We start from the raw sequence: 24,082 nt of genomic DNA, 5'->3' as shown, positions 1-24,082 counted from the left end.
ATTGATGGGCTAGAAGAGCATGTTATGTTATGTTATTCTTCTTCTTCTTCTTCTTCAAGTCCACTATGCTCAGGAAGTCAGTCTGTAGCTGCTCCAAAACTTGATGCCTTCAGGAATTTGCAGGTAAGCTATTACAGTTAGCTTTATATTACTTTAGTCATATGACTTGGGTTCCCACCATATATTCTTAGAGTTTGCCTTTTTGGTTTGGGCAGGTGTTTGAACGGAAGAAAAAAGCACTCCTACACTGTATTATTGTAGGAGATGGTACCACGTGGCCATAATACAGTGCAGAGAACTTAGTGAGATTATTGGGAGAGATATTCGTCAAAGATTGCATTAGCTTGATTGAGGTTTGTCCATAGAGCTTATGCCATAAGATATCTACAATCATTTCAATTTCTAGCCCTAGGCCTTTACAATTCTTTTGAAACAAAACGACATAAGGAAAGGTCCTACCGGGAGTCGTATCCAGGTCGTTTGATTGAGGTTTGTCCATTAGAGCTTTTGCCATAAGACACTTCAATCATTTCAATTTCTATTCCTAGGCCTCTACAAAATTTTTGAAATAAATGAAATAAGAAAAGGTCCTACAGGAGGTCGAACCCGGGCCGCTGGATTCAAAGTCCAGAGTGCTAACCACTACACCATAGGACCATGTTATTGTCTAGATTTCTACACCATAGAACCATGTTATTGTCTAGATTTCTACAAAAGACAGTTGGATATAATTGCAGTCATACAAAAATTTTAGCTGTCAACAATATTGTGTTAGGAATTTAGGTCTACCATTTCACACTTAGCAAAGTTGTTTAAAATTTTAGCTGTCTCATAGAAAGTATGCATTGGAATAGATTAATAGCAAGCTAAATAATGCTGTTTATACTTCTAAGATATGGCTTGGTATGGAGCTCATGGTAATAAATGATTTGATAGTGTACTGCCTTGTTATATCTGGTGTATCCTGCTTCCATGCATAAAAGATGTATCTTTAGATGTTTAATTAGAAAAGAAAAATTCAAGTGAAGAACCCATGTGTTGAAGGTAAATTCTAATAATGGTTTTTGCTATGATAATTCATTTTTTATAGTTGTTAGAGAACCCCATGGTAAATTTTTATTTCTCTCCCAACATAAATCATTTTTATATCTCTTATGTTTGGTACAATTGTCATAATAAGATTCGAGTGTGTGTTTGGCTCATGATTCCTATTTTCACTACCCAAATTGTTGAGTAATGCTTAGATGATATACCTTTTAAGATGATCTTTATAACCCAGTTTCTCTGGTTCAGGATTGATGTTGTTGAGTGGGTATGTGTCCCTGGTATGCAGGATGTGGGTGATTGCAGTGGTTTCCTTGAAAGGTTAGGAATTTCTTGGGTTATTTGTACTAATCATTTTCACCTGTTGTTGACGTGGCAAGCATATTTATCCTCTGAATGTCTTCATGATTTATATTCTATAATTCTAGCATGCCCTCAAAGTCTTCTAGAATTCTTTATTAAAAGAAAGGGATGAAAGGTTCAGAGTGCTAACGACTTCAAGTCTACCGTCTTGCAAAAATTTTGCTGTCAACAGTTTATTGAAGTTGGGAATTAGATTACCATTTCAAACTTACGTGTTTGAAACTAGAGCTATCCCATGTAACTTATTCTTTGATTGTGCTACTAGCAAGGCAATTCTACATTTAAAGTAAATGATGAAATTGAATCATCAATATGTTTTTGCAGCTTTGTACCAAAGTTGTTATTCTATCCTTGATTTTTGTGTCATATCAACTCAACCAATGCTTGAATTAAGTGAAACATTCATTAGATTTCTGTTACAGAGTAATCAGTGTGAACCATGAATATCTTCTTACTATTAGAAATTAAAATATGTGTACCAAATGATGGGGAACTGTTTCATAAGTTGAAATTCCTTGCAAGTATTACAAAAGTTTTGAGAAAGGAAGAAATAAAAAAAAATTAGGAATTAGGTCCTACCGGGAGTCGCACCCAGGTTGCTGGATTCAAAGTCCAGAGTGCTAACCACTACACCTTAGAACTATGTTGTTGTCTAGTTTTTCACAGACAACCATTAGATATATACATTCCTCATGCACAACCTTTACCTGTCAACCGTTTGTTAATTAAGAATATGGATTCATCATCTCAAACTCAGCAAACTTGTTCGAGGCTTTTGCATCCTGTGTATACTATGCATAGGAATGCATTAAATAGCAGGCCAAACAATGTTGTATATCCTTTCTAAGTTTTGAATCATCATTCAACATTAGAAGTTAAATGATGACATTGAAACTTCTAATTATGTTTGGCTTGCTTTATACAAATTTTGAATTAGTATTTAGTTTACCATTTCAGGCTCATGTCTAAAACTGTAGCCATCCCGTAGAAATTATTTGTTCCAATGTATTAATAGTACATTAAGTAATGCTGTTAATACTTTGAATTTTTGAATGCTAGTTCCACATTTGAAGATAATTCTTATGATATTCAACCTTCAAATTAGTTATGTGTTGCTTTCCATCTGGTGTTGTGATTTTATCTTTTGGCTTTTATGTCACATTGGTAGAATCATTACTTGAATATATCAGACATACTTACATTGAATCATTACTTTTGCCTAGTTATCTCATGAGAACCGATCTTGTCTTTTTCATTGCTGTAAGAATTCAAATTTTATGTGCCAAATGTTACTGTTTCATTTGTTGAATATTCATGCAATGACGAGTCTCTTACAAAAGTATTGAACAAAATAGGAATGAGAGGTCCTACCGGGAGTTGAACCTAGGTCACTGGATTCAAAGTCCAGAGTGCTAACCACTACACCATAGAACCCTGTTGATGTGTAGACTATTACAGAAAGTTATTAGATTTGCCAAGACTTTCACCTGTCAACAGTTTAGGGTAGTGTAAAAATAGATATTAACTTAAGAACTTACCAGGCTGGGAAGATAATATGGTAACTGCGTATGCTCTTTTCTTCACAAACAAACCAGAGATTATCATCAGTGATGAAGAATACAAGCAGAATATTTTAAGTCAAGATTTGGAAAGTAGCTCAAATAAATCTAGGCTTTTATTATTAGGATTCTTATAATTATTAGGATTATTTCTTTAGGATTCTTTAAGGATATTCCTAGTTCTTCTAGAATTATCTTAGCCTCCCTATATATAGAGGCCTTTGTAGTCTTTTATTTTGAGATTGAGATTAATAAAATTGAAAGCTTTCTGCTTCTCTCCAGGTTTGTGTGATGCAGATGCCTAAGTTCTCTGGGTGTGATGCCTAGAAACCCTACTGGTGTGATGCTAGTAGCTCTATCCCTTTTCTTCTTAAGTTTCTTATTCTAAATCCCTTTTCTTTCTAACAATCGAGACTGCTGCAAATAACCCTAGTATTGCAGTTCTTGTGCTACTTGTTCTGCATCAATCAGGTGATGATCTCCTGTGGCACTAAGCTACGTAACAGTTGACATAGCTAAGAGATGGCTTTGTATGAAGCTTGTTCTAGTTGTTGGTTTGTTGGTGTGCTATTTATTCTCACACTATATCTGGTTGGGTCTGCTTTAGATTTGTAAATATGTGTCTTTAGTTATTACATTAGAAAAAGAGATCAAAAGGCCTATGTATCCATTGTAAATGGTAATGATGCTGTTGGAACCATAACAGAAAAAATTGTGTTCCTTGTACTGCGCATGTGTTCAATTCTTTTATCTTTAGTTTCTCTCAGTGAGGAGTTCTTATAGTCAGTGGATTAAGACGACAGCTCTTAATAATGGCAGAGAGTCCCCGTATGGACACTTGGTGTGGTCTACAGGTATTGGGTCAAACTCCGTGCTTTTGTTAAGTAAGGATAGACCATGTTAGGATGGACTTTACTACTCAATTTCTCTGCTTACAGGATGAGTGGCTATGTATCTCGTCTGGCAGGATGTGTTTTCTCTTAGTGATTGCAGTGGTTTTATTGAAAACACCTGGACAGCAGTTCTTCCAGCTTTGACCAGGTTAGGAATGTCTTGAAAAATAACTATATTCAATTGTTGCAGACTTGGAAAGCATATTATCTCGTCAATATCTTCACGATTTTGAATGTCAGCATGGTCCATCATATTGACAGCTAGATTAAATCATGGTAGTAAGTAGTAACTACATACTAGCCAAATAGAAACCAAAACAAATTTTATCCTAGACCCTCAAGTAGGATTTTACAGCCTTCTGGTAAAGAGTAATTCTAGTGATAATGATTGCTTCTGTTGGGGCATGTATTCTGTATGGAGGAAAAAAACATACTCCTACAATCTGTTGTTGTAGGAGGCAGCCCCACACATGTTGAGTTTGGCGGTTACCTAGTAACTTCTTCATAGATGTTCTTATAGGAAAGATAATTTCATGGTTCCTTAATTGAGGTTTGTCCATTGAAGATTATGCTATGATAATCATTTAAAGTATTCTTGCATGTTAAGCATTATAAAAATGTTCTATGTTAAAAAGAAGAAAGAAAAAAAAAGAACAAAAGGTCCTACACCATAGAGTCCAGGTTACTGGAAGTTTAATGATGACACTGAAACTTCTATTTATGTTTGGCTGGCTTTGTACTTTTGTGGAACTAGTATTTAGATCACCTTTTCAGGCCTAACAAAAGTCGTTTGAAAGTTGAAACTTTAGCCTGTAGAAATTATGCATTAAACAATGTTGTTAATACTTTCTGATTCTTGAATGCTAGTTCCACTTTTGAAGTTAGATTCTCAAATTCAACCTTCCGATTATTTTGTGTTGCCTTGTACCAGGTGTTGTAGTTTTATGTTTGATATATATATATATATATATATATATGTCACATTGGTACAATTATTACTTGAATAAATCAGAACCTTATTTTACATTTTGGTAGAAGTATCCCTTGTGAAAAGATCTTGTATTTTTCAGTGATTTTAGTTGATTTCGTGTATCAATGATGTGGTAGTGTTTCATAAGCTAAATATTCATGCAAGCACTAGTTTTTCACAAAAGTTTCGGGGGGGGAAGGTCCTACCGGGAGTTGAACCCAGGTCGCTGGATTCAATGCCCAGAGTGCTAACCAGTACACCATAGAACATTCTTGTTGTGTATAAGGAAAGTTATTAGATATAAATGCAGTCCATGCAAAGACCCTTCATCTGTCAACAGTATATGGTAGTGGGAAAATATATTATAACTTAAAAATTATGATATGTTTGGAAGATAAAATGGTAACCGAGTATGCTCTTTTTTTCACAAACATAATACCATCATGCCATGGCCATATGCTACTAGACAGTTAACAAAGCTAAGAGATGGCTTGGTATGAAGCTTGTTGTATAATGATTTTATTGTGTGCTGCATGTCCTCATGCTGGAATATCTGGTCTGGTCTGCTTCAGATGTTTAAAGACGTGTCCTTAGTTATTACTTTAGAAAAGAGAAATTTAAGCGAAGGACCCATGCATATAAAATTCTAGGATTGGTGTATGGATACAATTATTGTGTTAATGATTGCTTTTATTTAGGTCTTGTGTTTCATATGAGGCTCCTATACCGTGTTGGTGTAGGAAGCAATCCCACAGGACTTAAGAGTATAGGTGTAACCTAAGTGCTGTTTGAGATGTTCGTCATGTTCCCATATGAAAGATTATATCCATATTACCTTGATGGAGGGTAGTGGAGGGTTGTCCACTAAAGCTTATGCTGTGAGATACAACCATGTTGAATATTCTTGCATGCCCTATGCTTATAAAAAATGTTCTTCCAAAAAGAAATAAGGAATAGAAGGTCCTACTGGGAGTCCCAGGTTGCTGGATTCAAAGTCCAGAGTGCTAACCACTACACCATAGAACCTTGTTTTGTCTCTCTAGCCTTTTGAAAAGGTTGTTGTAATATAATAGATGTCGTCCTTGCAAAACTTTAGCTGTCTAACATTTTGTTGTAGTGCAAAATTAGAAAACCATTGCAAATGTTGCAAATTGTTTGAAACTTTAAACTGTCCCTTAGGAACTAAGTTTTTAATGCACTAATAGCACACAGTGTTGTTATTAGTACCCAAGCTTTGAATGGTAATTCCATATCAGTATTATGTTTGTGTTGCTTTGAACCAATGTTATTTTATGTTTTATTTTTGTTACATTTAGTATAATCACCACTTTGAATGAAGTGAAATATACTCTAGATTTGTCACTGAGTTATCCTGTGTGAACCATTTATGTTTTCTTATGGTCAGGCATTCAAAATTCGTTTACCAAATCACAAGTAACTGTTTCATATGTTGAATGTCCTTGTAAATCATCGCGCTCTGCAAAATTTTTGATGCGAGAGAGAGAGAGAGAGAGAGAGAGTGTGTGTGTGTGTGTGTTTCATATGCTGAATGTCCTTGTAAATCATTGCCCTCTGCAAAAATTTTGGAGAGGAGGGGGGGGCGGGGAGGGAGGGAGAGACCAACAGTTTTTATGTTAACTGATTAATGTTCTTGTCTTCTAAGGCAAACAGATTATCATCTTGGTTTGATTAGTCTGAAATTTAGCTGGTAAAATTTATTGATTTGATAGTACAGTCTACTCTAGTGCTGGAATATCTGGTCTGCTTTAGATGCATAAAGAGTGAATTTCATGGGACCATGGGTAGGCAGAACAATTTTTTTTTTTTAGTTGCCAATAATGAATATGTGAATAACCATAGGTCTATTCGTAGTGTATTTGTTTCATGTATTTTGGTTTTATGGTAAGTATTTCAGAGGAAGAGTATTGGTGTAGAAGGTTGTCCCAACTGGAGTCGAGTTCAGTGGTGAAGTTAGTGACTTCATTCAGATTGATGTTTGTCGGAGATATTACCAAGTGAAAGATTTCATTCATGGTACCATGATGGAGGTTTGTCAATTAAAGCTTTATTCTATGAGACACCATACAACCTTGTCAAATATTCTTGTGAGTCCTAGCCTTTTACAAAAAATTCTATGAAAAAGAAATTAAGGAATGAAAGGTCCTACCGGGAGTCGAACTCAGGTCGCTGGATTCAAAGTCCAGAGTGCTTATCACTATACCATAGAACCATGTTGTTGTCAAATATTTAACAAAATTGCAAAATTTATAGCTATGAACGGTTCATTGTATTTGAAAACTGGACAACTGTCTCAGACTAACCAAAACTGTTTGGAAAGCTATCCCATATTATACTCACACCAAGCCAAGTAATGTCTTTAGTAGTTTACAACTTTTGAATGCTAATTCCAAATTTGCAAGTCGAAGGATGAAATTGAACCTTCTGCCTATCTCTGTAATGCTGTGAAAGAACCCCTACTTTAAGGTGTTCTTTGACTTTCTCTGTGGTTCTTTTGAGCCTTTCTGTGTAGTCTTTTTACAAGTAGGGGCCCTTCGAGTTCTTTAAAAAGACCCACCAATGTTGTCTGTGTACCAATATTGTCTTCTTTAGGCCTGTTAGACATTCAAAATTTGTGTGCCAAATGATGTGGTTATGTTTCATGTATTGATACTCTTTCAAGTGTTGCGAGTCTTATACAATTAAAAAAAAAAAAATGAAAATGAGAGGTCCTACCGGGAGTCAAACCCAGGTCGCTAGATTCAAAGTCCAGAGTGCTAACCACTACACCATAGAACCATGTTGTTGTCTAGCCTCTTACAAGCTTCCTTAAATATTAACTGCCATCCAACAAATTTAGCTGTCAACAGTTCTTCATAAGTAGATTACAATTTTAGAATTACCAAACATGTTTGAAAGAAAGTCTGGTAATTGAGTAATGTTCTTTGTTTCACAAACAAAGAAGATATTGACATCATTTGGGGATCTCTGCGGTGCTATGCTACGCTACAAGACACTTGAAAAAGGTTAGAGGCAGTCCAGTATTTCTCTGGTTTTATTTTTCTGCAAGTTCACTAGCTATTCTCTGTCCGTAGAGTCTGCTTAGCTTTTAATGTGTAAAATTGTCTTATTTTGAGTTTAAAGTTCAAGCAAAGAACCTGCTTGTACTTTCTGTGTGGGTCTTTTTACAGGTAGAGGCAAAGGAATATGTTGCGCTATTAAAGAATATAGGGATGTTCAGTGTTGTGGTAATATCTCATTATATCTGCGGATATGTTTATTATTCATGCAATGGTGTCTGTCTGCCTGGAGTTTGTCTCGTCTCTGGGATTGTAAGGTGTCAAAGATAAGAACATAATTCCTAATGATGGCAGGTTCTTACTGGATTTTGGTACTTTATACGGTCTATTGGTGTTGGCCAATGGTCTTTTGTGAACTCCCTGTGACTTCCAAAAGCTCCTTATTGAAGGTAATTCTTTAATTTATTCGTAATCCAATGAAGGTGTCGTCGTGAGAATTTCTTACATCTTAAAATGCCATAGCAGTTTTCGAGAATTGTATTCCGTCATTAGAACTTTTATCTGCTTTCCCCTCCCCCTCAAAATCTTAGTTTTCAATTGTTCCATTGGTGGTGCCTCCTCTGCATCATATCTTTCTTCTATCCCATGAGCAATGGTTCAGGATTCCCATCGCTCTCTAGTCCCTACTAGTTTTTTTATGCTCCAGAAATGATGTGTTAGTGTGATTTCAACAAAGAGATTCTCTGGTTTCACTGTTAAGAGGATAGTTAATGGCGGGTGGCTACACATTCCTTCCCTGCATGACATGTTTTCAATTGATGACTAAAGTGGTGTTCTTGAAAGTACTGGAAAATGAGGGCGATCCAGTTTATGCTATTCTAGTATTGGAAATTGTTGTAGACATTTTATGATATTCATGTGTTATGAGTTCTGTCGAACTTAATTATCTACATGCTAGCGGAGTCGGTTCTTCTCCTCTAGTGAGAGGTAGCAGCTGCATCAAATTTACTTGAGAAAAATGAAGATAATGTTCCACGCTTATTGGCTGTTACATTGGGCTATGGAAGCAAGTGAATATTAGCCAAATAGGCAACATAAGTAGGGTGTCATCTGGTCTGAAAGTGTAATAGTGATGCTGATTTGTTATTGAATCTTTACACTTCTGTTTTAAATATTTGGAGGTTGCAGAGAGAAGAAATTTATCTGGTGAGTTTATGAATCATAATTAGTGAATTCCACGTCCAAAAGAATTACATATTGCCAATCCTTTGTTGACAAACGATCTTCTAGCCAAAGCCAACGGTTCAATATTTGGACTGTCATACAAGAGAGATTACTTCTATTTAAAGAAAATGTTTCCGATTTTGTTCCATGGTATTTGACTGCTACCGTTTGCAACAACCACCGACCACAATATTATTCACATATGAACATCTCAAAATTGTCATGGATTCACCATTGTTTTAAATACGCATCCATCTAGAACCAGTGTGTGCAGGGTTGCCTGGAAATCCAGGGGCTCAAGACATGGTTAACCCACAGCATCGAGTGTTGACAAAGATGTGTCCATTTATGTTACTTTTAACCAGTAATAGTGTATATATTTTATATCAATAGAGGTGTTTCCATATATGTTTTAATATGTACACTTTTGCAAATGAATATATCGTTGGTTTTGATCTTAATTGAAAAATATACTTTTGACAAAATAAATTCCTCGCCTATACTTCAAGAGATGAGTTAAGAAAATACATCGGAACACTTTTCCCGGGGACCTTGCCTACTCTGAGGAACCGCACTACCTGGTTGTGCTACCATATGGGACATGCATAAATGCAGACATGCAGTGTTATATTGAATAATCCGAGTTCATTTTGATTAGAACAGATATTATACCGAAGGAGATGAAACTACACTAACAAGATCCAAGACATCTCAAATCCAACCAATGCATGTATCATGTAGCAATGGAGAATCAGGTATTGCACACAAAAGGTCCAACCTATCTGCAAAACATTTACTGATGTTATTTCGTACAATATTGATGATTAACTAGTCATTCCCGAGTTGAACCAACTATGAAAGTCGCATACATTCAGACTTTTAAAAGCAGACTAGGTCCATAATGCCCCGTCACCTGTGATTCCTGAATTGACCAACTTCCTGCCAATGGCATCTCTTAGTTCAATCTCTCCTGGAAATCTTCCCTCCTGGAGCTTAGAGAAAATCTGCGATAAAAAGAGCACAAAAGCTAAATAAAAAGGAACATCTAGCAACAAAATTCTAGCTCAAAGCACTATGACCAAAAATGAAAAGAAGGTTCACCCACCAATTCATCGTTGAGGGAAACTTCAAAAGCGCCAGTGCCTTGAAGGAAGGACTGCAATGCATTACCAAGAAGCCAAGTAGATGCCATGGTTCCAAACCTATTCGCACGCAAAGAGTAAAACCAAGGAGGAGGTACCATCCCCACCATAGGGAAAAGTTGCTCACCCCCCATGACAATCCCAAATATTCCAAATTGAACAGCAGGAACTAATTTGCTAAGCAGACGCTTTGGTAAAGCTGGGGGATAGTTTGAAAGAACAACTTCAAGCCCAGGATAAGCAGCCTCTAGCATCTTGGTCATTGTTACTGCAGTCCCCCTACCAAAAGCATATTCTTATGTAAGTAAACATAGCTCAATTCCATGGCTAAATCAAACATGCAGATCTTATCTCTCTTTTGAAACCCTAGTGGTAGCTAAACAGATGAGTAAAGACCATTTAGGTAGAAAGATAAACCGCGTTCTAGAAACACATTCAAATAAATTTCAAACCTATTCAGTTCAATATTCTATAAGAAAAACAATTCTAAGAGCTATATTTAAGTTTGATCATCTATCATCTCCCATTGTAAAGACTACACACTGCCGATAAGGCAATAAGCAAATTACCCCATAAAAGATAAGTAAGTACACACACGGGGTAGGTGGATAGAGCCCAAGAACCCAGGAATAGCAGAAACACAATCATAATATCAAAGACCCAATACAGAAAAGAAATATGAAAGGCACTAGTAAGAGCAAAGATTTCAACTTGATCACACTACTCATCTAGCACTGGAAACACACAAACAACATGAAGGTGAAAACCTAATACAATAGAAGAATAACAGAAAAGAAATTAGAGAATTACTTGTAAGAGCAAGAGGTGCAGAAGCTAATCTTGACTGTGTTGCCGACCCCCACTGCTCCAGCGATTGGTTTCTGAAATTGATCAAAGTCAAAGAAAGAGGGCAAAAATTAGCATACGAAAGCACAAAAAAAAAAATCGAAACTTGCAGAAGCGAAAGAGCTTGGAATACCTGTGAGGGGAAGTCTAGGGTGTCTTTGGGGAGCGGAGGTGGTTTGTTTTGGAGGTGGTCGTGGTGGTGGTGGTGGTGATGAGCCTTGTGAGGAGGAGGCGGTGGTGGTCGGAGAGTGAAGAGGTTAAGGACATCGAAGCAGAAGAGGAAGAGTGGTAACCCTAGAAGAACGATCTGGGTGCGATCCATGGCCTTTGCTTCACAGAGAGAGAGAGAGAGAGAGAGAGAGAGAGTTGGAGACGAAGAAGTGTCTCTTCTTGACTAACGAGATAGAAATTCTTTGGACCTCAGGACAATTTGGGCTCATCCTATGGGCCGTCACCGGATCTCTTTTTGTTTCTCGCCCAAATTATCAGGGAAATATTCTTTGTTACCTTTTTAAAGAGCAATCTTTTACACCTTGTAAGAGTTCCATCATTGGTTCCTTTTGTAAAAAGAAACAATGGGCAACAAACTTTATACGACTCAGAGAGTCAGAGAAGTAAAAGTTTAGAAGTAATTTCTTTTGAGAATGGGGCAAGATTTGAATAACAAAAGATAGGTTTTAAAAACCAGCTAACAATTGGTCCACGACGAGTAGAACATTCTCTTTGTCTAGAGTCTAGACAACCAAAAAAATTCTATTTTGACATTGTAAGACATGAACTTACAAAAATGTATCTCCTGAAATATTCAAAGAAAATGACATTTTTGACATGTGAAATATTTAAAAAGTAAGACATTTTTGACATGTGAGTACCAAAACTATCATGCATGAAATTGACAACGTTCTGCAACATTTTGATATTTGATGCAATTGTTTTGTGACTCCATTTTAAACAATAGCTTAAAGAATAGTGTAGTTTTTTTGTTCGATGTATCTTGGTATTGCTTGAACAAGTGTAGGATAGCTTGAAGCCTATTCTTTGATCTTAATTTTTTTTTTTCCTTAATTTAATGGTGAATGAGATTTCATGTATAAAAAAAATTAACCACATGTTGTGATAAGATTGGTCGAGTAGCCTAACATATATTTAGCAACCAAGTTTCAACTCCCACTTATTTGTGGTTAGCAAGTGTAAGTAATCTTACTGGGATACTCTCAGTTTCAATATTGACTAACTGAGTGTGTTACTAACTTGATAACATAGCGAAGGTACCTTGCTACCTCATCCAGAAATTAATAAATAAAAAAATAAAAAATAAAGTACTAAAGAAAATTCTGACCGATATCTTGAATAACAAATTAAAAAGTAGGGCTGGCCTGGCGAACCGAAAAACCGAAGGAACCGCACCGAACCGCACCGAAAAACTCGGTTCGGTTCGGTTTTAGGGTATATATATTTACATTTTGCTCGGTTCGGTTCCTAATGAAGTATTATCGGTTCGGTTCCGGTTCTTGTTTTTAAAACACCCTTGGAACCGAAATACATATGTCAGTGTATAAGTGGATATAAGGGCCGAGCTTATTTCTCTAAAATAAACCCATTCTCATTTGATCAGGCCCCGATGATTCCGATCTATCCATTCGATCAAAAGTTCAAAACCCTAAAATTTCTCTAGTTCTCTCTATCTCTCACTGCCTCTCTCTATCGCTCACTGCCTCTCAAAACCCCAACTCTCCATTCTCTAACCCAGACGACCAAGGCGATCAAAAGATTCAAAACCCAGACGACCAAGACGATCGCCCTCAAAGATCGGATGCAGCCCCGACGAGCAAGACCATCGCGTCTTCGATTTGTGTTGGGCTGTTAGCCATCTGCGATTTGGTTGATGCATCCCCGTCTTCGACCTCCATCAATGTAAGTCTGGACCCCAGTCTCATGCTTTTCTTTCACTCCCTATGTTATCCTTCTCCTTCATCTTCTTCTTCTTCTTCTCTCTTCAAGTTTCAGTCTTTGATCTTTCAGCCGTCTTCTTGAAGTCCGAGGCCGACCCGGAAAGCAGGTGCAGGCGTGCAGCTATTGGAGTCCGAGATCCGACAACTCTGCTCTACCTCTAAAGATATCTTCTTGCAACAACCCAATTTGTTAGAGCACCCATCAAGATTTGTGGTATAAAAATTCAAACTTTGTTCTTGTTTGTTTCAAAGTTTCAATTTTTGATGGTTTTTGCTTACTGGGTTAGAGCACCCATCTGATATATGCATTGCTTATCGTTCGGTTATTGTTTAGTCCCTTAGAGAAAGATAGTGATTTATTTACAATGTAGGTTAAAGCAAAAGTTGAAGAAATTGCTCCCGGTGTTGCAACAGGAATGATTTTGTCTCTGCGTGAGAGGTACTCTGAAATCTAGAATGGTTTATAGTTTACTGATCAAACTTCTATACCTTGGGCAGTTGGTTTTGCATTGAATATTCAGGAGGGCCTAAATTGATTATGACAATGAATTTGTTTTGCAGTCTTCATTACTATCTAAGGATGATCTTGCAAAGTGCCAAGTATGTATCATATTTCAGTTTCCCTCGTTTCTATCTCTTCATTATCCTTCTACAGTTAGTGATATATCACTCATGTGACATCAAATTCCATCTAGTTGGAAAATCTAATGCTTACTAGTGTGTAATTTTAAAAATCATGTCAAATGTAATTCCTTCTAGTCACATGCTTGATTCATGGCACCTCTTGATGCATGCACCACCATTATATGTGTTATATGGTTGTACCTACATTCTAATTCTTCTCTCATATATTAAATTATGATCTTCTTGGTTACAGATGGAATATGATGCTGCAAAATCTGAGGTTCAGAAGTGGCATTCTGCATTTCAGGTTTGTGTTCATCGTTCCTTTATTAGTCATCAGTAATCTCCAGCTTTTGTTCATCTTTTAATTTTTAATTTTTTTTCCCACCAGTTGGAGAAAGCAAAGAAAAAGGAAGCTGCATTCATAGTTACATTTGCAAAATGGGATCTTAGAGCTCAACTCAAGCCACCATCATTGCAGGTAGCTAAGCTCATCCATTGTTTTTTATGATTTCAAAATTGATCTAAATTTTGGTTTGGTTGTACTTAAGAAATTGTTTTTATTAATTCAAAATATATTGCATCTGTTTTGCTCAGTTTTGTTGTTTGTTAACTGTTAATGAAAAAAATATATTGCATCTGTTTTGCTCAGTTTTGTTGTTTGTTAACTGTTAATGAAAAAAATATATTGCATCTGTTTTGCTCAGTTTTGGCGTGCATTCCTGTCCAGGCAATGAGCTGGCCAGGCTCGAGATGCTGATCCTCCTTCACCACCTCACGACTACTTACAGGTAAATTAGTTGTCCCTCTGGTTGATGAACATAAGTTATCTTTATTAGTTATGCTCATTGATTAACAAAATTGAGATCCGCCTAGCTAGCATTCATATATGAGTCTCTGAGACTCATGTTTCTTATTTACCAATCACATTATTGATCATATATCCTCCCAAAGATGAATTTCAGTAAGGATCAATGTCTGTGTATTTTTGCGACAATATGTTATTGACCAATTGATAACATGTACTTAGAAATCAATTGATCAATAAGTATATACTGCCAGACTTTCCTACTGGACCATACATGTATTTGGTATCTAGCATTCTAGCATGAAAGGCTTACATAAATTCCCTTTTTGCTACTGCAACCTGTATAGGTATTGAGATCAATTAAAAGAAGATTCGGCATTCAGGAGTGATGGAAACGAAATTTGAAAGGAGAAAAAATGAAGCAATTTGTGGGTCTTTTCTGATGTGTAGTTGCTGCTGCCGTATTGCAACGAGCCTACATATAGGCTGTGGTGGTATATTACAAATCTTACTTGTAGGTACAGATTGCTTCAGCTTCAGCCCCTACAACCAAGAAGAAAAGGCAGAAAAAATGATGCAGCTACAATTTAGTTTGCTGCAAATTGATTTAGTTTTCAGTATTTTAGTTTGCTCCAAATTGATGCAGCTGCAGCTGCATTGTTTAAATTGGACTAAATTTATTCACTTTATTGTTTAGTTTTATTTGCTGCATGTGAGACTTTGAGTTTGCAGTTTATGCATGTGAAACTTTGAGTTTGTATTGCTGGAAATGTGTATTATTGCAGACTTTGAGTTTGTAGTTGTATTGCTAGAAAGTGCTTGAGTGTTTGTGTTTGATAGTTTGAGAGTTTTGAACTTTTGATTGTTGGATTGTTTAATGCTTTCATCACTTTCATGCTTTGACAGTTTGGGAGTTTGCAGGAAATTGTTAATTTGCTATGTTGATGTTGATTGTTGAATATGTATATTGTAGATACTGTTTTGAGTTTGAATGAGTGAATAAATTGTGATATTTTGAATCATTTGAATGTATGTATGGAAATCAGGAAAAGTGAAAACTAGAAAGTAGAAACAACTGAAAAGCAGTGTTTCTATATGGAAAAACCGAGGAACCGAACTTGGAACCGATCCGAGTTTGGAACCGAAAAACCGAGAATGGAACCGATCTGGAATGGAACCGAAAAACCGAGGAACCGAACTCTGAGTTTGGAACCGAAAAACCGAGAATGAAACCGATCTGGAATGGAACCGAAAAACCGAGGAACCGACCCGAGAATGGTCGGTTCGGTTCTGCATCGGTTCTTCATACAAAAAACATCAAACCCGAACCGAAAATTAGTTCTCGGTTTCGGTTCCGGGTTCAGTCATTGACATTGCAAAACCGACCCGAGTCCAGCCCTATTAAAAAGAGTGCGATGGCCAGAAACGTAACTAAAAACCGTTGCTGGTAGCCGTCCATTGAGACTGTGCTGAAAGTCAACACTCGGTGATTTGACCTTTCGCTCCATTTTTAAGTTTCCACAAGACCACACCACCCAAGTGTTGGAAGAAAGAAAAACGCGGCAAAGCAAAATTATCCATGCCCGAACCCTCACCGGAATGACGTCATCCTCCGCCTCCTCCTCCACTTTGCTGGACTCCATCCACACCTCCCTCGCCGACCTCTGCGCCCCTCACTACGACCACTCCTCCTTCGACCCCCCTCGCCGCTTCTCCTCCTTCGCCCACCGCCTCCAGCTCGCCCTCACCCACCTCACCCGCTCCACCTCCTCACCCGACGCCGCCTTCCCGCCTTCCGTCCTCACCGCCCTCAGGGGCATCGCCGCCGACCTCAGCGCCGCCGTCAAAACGATGTCGTCTTACTCCAAAGGCAAAATCTTCGTCCTCATCCACTGCCTCTCCCTCTGCAAATCCCTCAACGAAAACACCGTCGCCGTCTCCGGCTGGCTCGCCCTCCTCGACTCCGCCGTCGAGGACCTCCCCGATCTCCGCAAAAAAATCGCCGATCTCTCCGGGGACATGAAGCAAGCTCAATTCAAAGTAAGTGAAGTAATCCAAGCTGTGTTAATCATCAATTCCTCACTGTTGTTCGAAATTGAACCTCTCAGTATTGAAATTTAGGTCACAGAGAACGAAGAGAGAGTTCACCACACGCTTCGGAAAGAAGGAGAAGCGACGCAGACGAAGACCAGCAAAGCCGTTGAGAGCGCGATTATCATGGATTTGGCTCGAGCTCTCGGAATTGAGCCGGAGAATCACGCCGAGCTGTCCAAGCAAATCAAGGTCCTGAGAAACGACATCGCCGGCTCGAATTCGGCGTCGGAACGCCGGATTTTGGTGTCGTTGGAGAGGATCCTGGAGAATTGGGCCGTGCAGCCCAATTTCGCGACGGGCCTGGAGTTCGAAGACGACGCTCAAATATCTCCCTTCAAAAATTTTCTGTGTCCGTTGACGAAGGAGGTGATGAGAGACCCGGTGGTACTCCAATCGTCGCAGACGTACGAACGGTCGGCCATTAAGTACTGGTTTGAGCGGTGTTTTGACGACGGCCGAGAACCGACTTGTCCGGTCACCGGTCAGGTGCTTCAGTCATTGGAGCTGAAACGAAATATTGGACTAGCCGGAGCAATTGAGGAGTGGGTGAATAGGAATGTTGAGATTCTGGTCAAAATTGGGGTTCAAAAGCTTAGTGAAGAGCCTTTAATGGTGGATGGTATAGAGGGAGTGTTGGATAATGTCTATAACATCTCAGAAGAGTATCCCCATTGTAGATTTAGAGTTAGGAATGCTGGCATTGTTGTGCTTATTGTTAAAATGTTGAGGAACAGTTCGAAGAGTATTGGGACTCATTTGAGAAGCAAAGCTCTTGTGGCTTTGGTTAGCATGGCCAAAGATGAAGAAAGCAAGGTAAGTTTTTCACCTTATCTAGATTTTCCCTCCTAATAATTATCGTTATTCAGTTGACTAATAAGGTGGAGGTATCAAAGAATGAAACTTTAGAGTGATTTTGCCTTTGATTGCTTCTCTTGTGAAATTATAGCACTTGTAAATCGCTTCAAAGTACATAATGTATAGCTTTGTGTGTTTGATGTTTGGGTCTAGTACGCTCTTCTGGCCTGAGTTGTGCTATGTTTCCTACTGTTACTAGTTTGTGATAAAACTTTTTGAATATTTGTAGGAAATCATGCTTCAAGAAGGTATCACTAGATTGGCCATACATAGTCTTATCGGGAGTTCAGAGAAAGAGAGAGAGTGTGCTGTGAAATTGTTACTTGAGTTCTCTAGTGATGAAGCTTGTTGCATTAAAATTGCATCAGAGAAAGGCGCTTTGGTTCTTCTCTCAAGCATGGCAGGAAACCTGGAGCATCCTGGTTTATCCAATCTAGCTGAGGAGGTATTAAAGCAGATGGAGAAAGTGGAGGGTATTGTTCAGCATTTGGCCGCAGCAGGGAGATTCAATCCCTTGCTTACTCGACTTTGTGAAGGTGTGCCGTCTACTAGTTTTTGCTGTCTCCAGCTCAAAATCATCAATTATAATCGACTTTATAAAAAAGATCAATTTTGCAACTTTCTTGGACAAAGTAAAGGAACGAGATTCACATTTTGTTTTTCTTTCTCAATAGATAGCTCTTAGCAGTGTGTATGGTATTTTATATTCAGCCCTTATACTGGAATCTGTGTATTTCTGGAAACAGGTTCTGAAAATGTCAAAATTGAGATGGCATCTATAGTGGGAAGTATGACCTTGACGAATAGCAGCAAGGAACAAATAGCTAGGCAATGTGCCAAAATACTAGTTGAGATGCTTTCTAATCCGGAAGGAAGAGCAGCGAGCTTGAAAGCGTTGTATAACTTGTCAGGTCTAGATGACAATGCAACCATCCTTGTTGATTCTGCTGTACTTCCCGCTTTAACAGGTATCCTTTTCATCAACCAGGATACTACGTTGGAACTGAAAGAGTTGGCTGCATCAACCATGGCAAATATAGTATCAAATCCAGGGCACTGGGAATTGGCTTCAGCTGACAAAGAAGGGAACTCTATGCAGTCAGAATCATTTATATATAATCTTTTGGGGGTTTTACCTCTTGCATCCCTTCCCTGTCAAATATCTATTATCCATATCCTGTATGGAATTGCCTCATCTCCGCAAGCATCAGGTAATTCTTCCTCTACTTTGCAAATTAAAGCACTATGTGAGATTCGTTTATTATTCATGGAACCATGGGTTTCCCTCTGTGTATATCTTATTGTATCAATTTCTGATTAGTACCACATATACCTTGAACTTGCCTGCATTTATTTTGTGTTCACTGCTTAGTAAGTCGGTGCATTGTATTCCTTGGTTTGTTTGTTCTAAAAATCAAAACAGGAAAAGATAGTTGCTATAGTTCAAATGGAATCCTGTTGTAGTGATTAGGGTTGTATCTTGTTCCTGAAGAAAGTCTTTTGTGTTTAGCATCTTTCTGGAGAAGTGGCTGGGGATTATCTCCCCAGTCCCCACATAGGAGGCCAGAATACTTTTTATCTTTTGGTTTAAGAACACTTTCAAAAGCTACCTATATGTTTGTGCTGCAACAATAGCAGGGCAAGGGCTTAAATGAAGAATCTAATTTTTAACACCTCCATAAAACATTATATTTATATTTGTTATATATGCTCTTACTCTCGAATCTTGAAATAAATATACTGCTGACACACACACACACACACATATATATCAAATTGCAAAACTAGGAGGTCAAAGAAAATAAAGGCATTGTAGCTGAAATTTGCTGCAGGTTTTTTTTTTAATGGTCATGAAATTAGCTCTTTTTTGTGCATAAGAGCAGTTCTCATAAAATACCCATTTTCTGACAGGGTCACCCATGCTTTGTTGTTTCCATTTACAGAGTCAGTAGCTTGTCATATAAAATCTGGGGAAGGGATTAAAACCATTTTACCATTTCTTGAGCAACCTGAAGTGGAACTCAGAATTCAAGCTTATAGGCTTGCAAGACTACTCTCAGAGAGGTTTGGTCAAGATATTGCTGATGAGCTAAGGCCTTGTTACAAGCTTTCCCTGTTGAAAGACAAACTATTAGATGACCAATCGGCAGATAGTGAGAGATCTGATGCTGCATGCATACTTGCAAACCTTCCACTCTCGGAAGACGAAGTGAAGACACTCCTAGAAGTTAATTTTGTTATATGGATAGCTACTACTCTCAAAAACCAGCACCAAACTTCGAGTGGGAGGAGTATTTCTCGACCTGCATCAAGCATGTTGGAAGGTCTTCTTGGTCTTTTACTTCACATTACAAAGAACCTCAATCCGAAAACTCTTAGTACAGTCAAAGAGCATAGCCTTATTACTATTTTTCGTCATCAGCTTAATTATCCTTCAAACCCAAGAGTAAAACAACTAGCCATCCTTGGGTTGAAAAACTTGTCTGGATATGGAAGATCAGTAGCTGCTATGCAGTCAGAACCACAACTTCCCCATGGATTATGTTCTCATTTGATGTTCATGTGCGGACGGTCTTCTCTAGAACCTTCCACGTGTCCGATACACAACATTCCATGCGAAGAAGATAGTCAATTGTGTTTGCTAAAGAGCAATTGCATCAAGCCCCTTGTTGATCTACTCAACGACAACACCACTAGTGTTCAGATTGCTGCAGTGGAGGCACTATCCACTCTAGTAATAGAGACTTCTAGTTCTAGCAACTTCAAAGGAGCAGTTGACGAACTTGAGCAATTGGGTGTTATTGACGCTGTGATTACTCTTTTCACAGAAGTTCGACCTGGCGAGCTGCAAGAGAGAACAGTTTGGATGATTGAGAGGATACTGAGAGTCGAGAACCATAGGCATTCGCTCAACCAGGCTCTGGTGTGGGCATTGGTGGAAGCCTTTAAGCATGGCAATGCCAACACAAAGCGAAATGCTCAAGATGCTCTTACTAGTCTTAAGCAGTTATCGGGGGTTAGCGGAAATCGAAGATCCCTATAGTCCTAAAATTTTTATCGTAAATTTTCTCGAGTAACATTCAAACTGTATAGTTGCACTATTCTCACTCTACAGTAAATTGTAAGAAATTGAATGAGTGTTGCGAATTATGAACTTCGAAAATGAGGGGAAAAGTCGAGTCCATTACATTGTTCAAAATTGTCGACTTCTTTTTGCCATTTTTGATGTACATGCAGCTCCCTTGATTAAATTATTAGAATACAATTTAAAAGTAAAGTGAAACATTTTTGAGAACTTTAGCGACTGGGCTAGTCAGCCCAAAAAGGAAAAAGAAAAAGACTATAGGCTAAACCGCCGCTGTTGAAAACTCCAAAACATTACGCGTGAGTGATGATGAAAACTCCATAAAGACGATGTTATATCGCTGTTCAAGTTAAATCCAACCTAACTTCATGACCAGAAAAGTAAACTCAACAGCATATTTCCTGTATATAAAATCTGATTTTGGTGCTCTCCTGCATTCCTGGTGTATAGTATAAACAATATATGCCATCGCTATTCTTTTCGGTTCACCTGGATTTATAATAAGTTAAAAATTACTGATTAATTGACCCCTCACTTCATCAAACTTTCATCCTACTTCACAGTAGATCAGACCTCATAATCGTAGTCAATAAAATACAATTCAGAAGTGTATTATACGAGAAAATATACGATATATGTTGAAAAGTTTTGCATAGTATTTTAAATTCATTTCTTGTTGTAGGAGAATTGTAATTGTTGTTTATTATTGATAATAGGAGCACTTTATATAGGGAGTTACAAGGTACCCAAAAGATAATAGAATCCGAATACAATTGAATACCTAGAACATTTTCCTATTACAACTCTAAACCCTAGTTTGTAGAGGCACACATTATGTCAACACTCCCCCTTGTGCTGCTCAAACTTGGTGATGACGTTTTGATTGTTGCCTCGTTACTTGTGGGACAAAAATAACCCTGGTTTAAGGACAAAAGAGCACAACACGCCCTTCACTCTTCGAGATCGAACATGTAGACATCATGCCTCCCCCTGATGTCAATATCTCCTCTTGATTGCTATAATCATGGGAGTTTGGATAACTTTCTCAATCTGATGCTCTTCACATGTTTCTCGAATGTGAATTTTGGTAACGACTTAGTAAATAAGTCCGCTATATTATCCTTTGATCGGATTTGGTTCACTTCAATATTTAGAAGTGCTTGTTGTCATTTTGATGGGGGGGAGGAGGAGCACGGAAGGTGGTGTTTTGCCTTGTGGGGTCCGATCCCACACTTCCGTTATTTCTTTTCTCTCTGTAGGGATACAACAAGCCCATATCAATCGTATCTCTCAAATATCGAAAGATTGTCTTTATACCAATCTAATGGCGTTGTGTTAGCGCGGGGCTATGTCTAGCCAACAAGTTCATAATAATTGATGTGTCCGGTCTTGTATTGTGTTAAGTACAATAATGCGCCTATTGTACATAAGTAAGCACTTCTGCTATTAACACATCTTCGTCATCATCACTGGGACGAAACGGATCCCTTTTAGGGCCAAGACTACGGACGACCATGGTGCATCTTTGACTCTATCAAAAATGCCTAAGCATCTATTGACACGGTATACAAGTTCTGAATCTAGACAAAACCGTGTTCTCCCAAGGTCCTTCCTCTCAAACTCGGATTTCAGGTGTTCAGCGGTTTCCCTTAACTCTCAAGGGTTCCAATTATGTTTATCAATATAAACCACGACAATTGCAAATCCGGAACTTGTCATGGAAACGCGTGGGTATAGTTCATCATATCCCTTCCCAATCAAGTAGTCATTTTAGTGAGCATTTCAACCTTGTTGCAAATACGCTCTGTGGTCTAGAGCTACTTGACTTGGGTAAATGAAGTCCACAAGACCCTTCATTATTTTCCATATCTAGATCCCCATAGAGATACGTAGTCATCACATTCGTAAGCTGCATGTTTTAGTTATTTGGAAACCACCAAACTAACAAGGTAGTGGAGTGCAATGACATCCATTACGAGAGAATATATCTTCTCGTAGTCGATTCTAGGACGTTGTGAGAAACTTGCCCCATAAGGTGAGATTACCATCTCTTTTTCTCATCACGCTATCTAACATAGACCTATTAATGTCAATATGTTTTATGTTAGGAGGTGTTGGCATCTCAGGCCCGAAATCCTTCCTCTTCGTTAGTGAATCCAATTCAACCTGGATCTCATCTTTCCATTTAGGCCAATTTTCTCCACATTGGCATTCTTCAACGGAGTAAGGTTCGATATCATTGGTCTCAACAATTCCACGTCCTCATGTACACTAGTGTAGTTCGTAGAAATCTCTATATTCTCAGGAATTGGTTCTAACATTGAGGTGTCTCCCAACGATGTCTCTTGGACATAACTACAATCCAAAATATTCTCATGAGACGGATTTTGAGTATCAATGATCAATGGATCAAGTTGTGCCAAACTCGCTCTCTTCTTAGGGCGAGAATCCATCAAACCTATGGGTCTTCTACTCTCTCTAGCGGAACCCATGACCTATGACGCCATTATGCCACCTTTGTGGCGTCACCATACCACCATCCATAGTGGTGTTGCCGTACCCATCTTCTCTGGGTGGCACCATGTCCTCTTGTAGGGACATCAATCTTTGTAGGCATGTTTGCAGCAGGTATATGTGATCTCGTCACTTTTAGGGGATCAAGATGAGACATAGTGGGCACAGACCATGACAATTCCTGTCGTTTATGTTGAACATTGACGTTCTAATCTCCCCCTAACGACTGGAAGATTGTCTCATCAAAGTGACAATTCACAAATCCAGCGAAATAGAGATCGCCTGTCAAGGGTTGTATGTAGCGGACTTATAGTTGGAGGCCTATGTCCAACAAAAAATATATATATATATATATATATATATATATGCATTCATTGCAATGACTCATGTTGATGCGTTGTGGCGGCGCAATTGGCACATAAACCGCGCACTCAAATATGCATAAGTACTAGATATTTAGACTCGAACCCAGTCACTAGCTGTAACGCAAATAAAAGTTGAGTGGATGCTATGAGTCGTAGGCGAATGAGTATAGCTGCATGCGATATTGCATAACTCAAGCTGAAATATTGGTGCGCATTACGAAAGTCCGGGCTACCATCATAGTCGTTTAATGGTGGCTTTTCCGCGAGACCGATTGAGTGTGTACATGGGAATATGATACTTGATATCAATACCCAATGATATGCAATAGTCATCGAAAATTTTCGATGTAAACTCTCAAGCATTATCAAGTCAAATTGACTGAATGGGATGATCTGGGTAGTGAGCCCGTAGCCATATGTTATGTGCTAGGAGTGTAGTATAAGTAGCATTATGAGTGGATAATGGCACAACACATGACCACCGTGTTTGCGTATCAACCAACACCATAAAACATCTATACAGTCCGCAAGTTGGTTGATCAAATCCACATAATTCCCTTTAGATTCTTTGTAAGAATGGAATTATTTCCTCAATCTCCTTTGCATAGGATGGTCTCAATCCTAAATAACAGGCTTTACAGAACGAAACATGGGCCTTATAATCAACCAATGAAGGTTTTGGTTAAGCCACAATGTCACAATGGACTTGAGAAGTAAGGAGAGGAGT

At 38.3% G+C, this 24,082-nt stretch overlaps 3 protein-coding genes and 3 non-coding genes across 7 annotated transcripts; 2 read left to right on the top strand and 4 right to left on the bottom strand.

Annotated features, from left to right (window-relative positions):
• Positions 1 to 585: 585 nt before the first annotated feature.
• Positions 586 to 657, bottom strand: TRNAQ-UUG. The gene has a single exon. It is a non-coding gene; the product is annotated as a tRNA-Gln (tRNA).
• A 2,112-nt stretch (positions 658 to 2,769) lies between these two features.
• TRNAQ-UUG lies at positions 2,770 to 2,841 on the bottom strand. Its single transcript has one exon. It is a non-coding gene; the product is annotated as a tRNA-Gln (tRNA).
• Positions 2,842 to 7,553: 4,712 nt separating this feature from the next.
• On the bottom strand, positions 7,554 to 7,625 carry TRNAQ-UUG. The gene has a single exon. It is a non-coding gene; the product is annotated as a tRNA-Gln (tRNA).
• Positions 7,626 to 9,719: 2,094 nt separating this feature from the next.
• On the bottom strand, positions 9,720 to 11,469 carry LOC112167910 (selT-like protein). Its single transcript, XM_024305008.2, has 4 exons — positions 11,192 to 11,469; positions 11,023 to 11,093; positions 10,176 to 10,491; positions 9,720 to 10,074 (listed from the first exon to the last, which is right to left on the bottom strand). Exons 1-4 carry the CDS (start codon positions 11,378 to 11,380, stop codon positions 9,961 to 9,963), a joined length of 690 nt encoding a protein of 229 aa, XP_024160776.1. The 5' UTR covers positions 11,381 to 11,469; the 3' UTR covers positions 9,720 to 9,960.
• Positions 11,470 to 12,432: 963 nt separating this feature from the next.
• On the top strand, positions 12,433 to 15,281 carry LOC112167336. 2 transcript variants are annotated; one of them, XM_040506265.1, is made up of 8 exons: positions 12,433 to 12,972; positions 13,095 to 13,224; positions 13,382 to 13,449; positions 13,572 to 13,610; positions 13,888 to 13,941; positions 14,026 to 14,115; positions 14,365 to 14,425; positions 14,790 to 15,281. In XM_040506265.1, the coding sequence occupies exons 1-6, from the start codon at positions 12,944 to 12,946 to the stop codon at positions 14,060 to 14,062; spliced, it is 357 nt and encodes a 118-aa protein (XP_040362199.1). In that variant the 5' UTR covers positions 12,433 to 12,943; the 3' UTR covers positions 14,063 to 14,115; positions 14,365 to 14,425; positions 14,790 to 15,281. The 2 variants fall into 2 exon arrangements, with proteins under 2 accessions (XP_040362199.1, XP_040362198.1); XM_040506264.1 differs by having other exon boundaries at positions 12,435 to 12,972; positions 14,342 to 14,425.
• Positions 15,282 to 15,648: 367 nt separating this feature from the next.
• LOC112165033 (U-box domain-containing protein 44) lies at positions 15,649 to 20,590 on the top strand. The gene is made up of 5 exons (XM_024301410.2): positions 15,649 to 16,482; positions 16,564 to 17,349; positions 17,621 to 17,927; positions 18,138 to 18,602; positions 19,335 to 20,590. The coding sequence occupies exons 1-5, from the start codon at positions 16,042 to 16,044 to the stop codon at positions 20,432 to 20,434; spliced, it is 3,099 nt and encodes a 1,032-aa protein (XP_024157178.1). The 5' UTR covers positions 15,649 to 16,041; the 3' UTR covers positions 20,435 to 20,590.
• The last annotated feature ends 3,492 nt before the right edge of the window (positions 20,591 to 24,082 follow it).

This window comes from Rosa chinensis, chromosome 5, assembly GCF_002994745.2.
Source record: "Rosa chinensis cultivar Old Blush chromosome 5, RchiOBHm-V2, whole genome shotgun sequence".
In the NCBI taxonomy this organism is placed as follows: domain Eukaryota; kingdom Viridiplantae; phylum Streptophyta; class Magnoliopsida; order Rosales; family Rosaceae; genus Rosa; species Rosa chinensis.
Note: the sequence above shows the minus strand (reverse complement) of the source record. Positions and strands in the feature narration are given on the sequence as shown.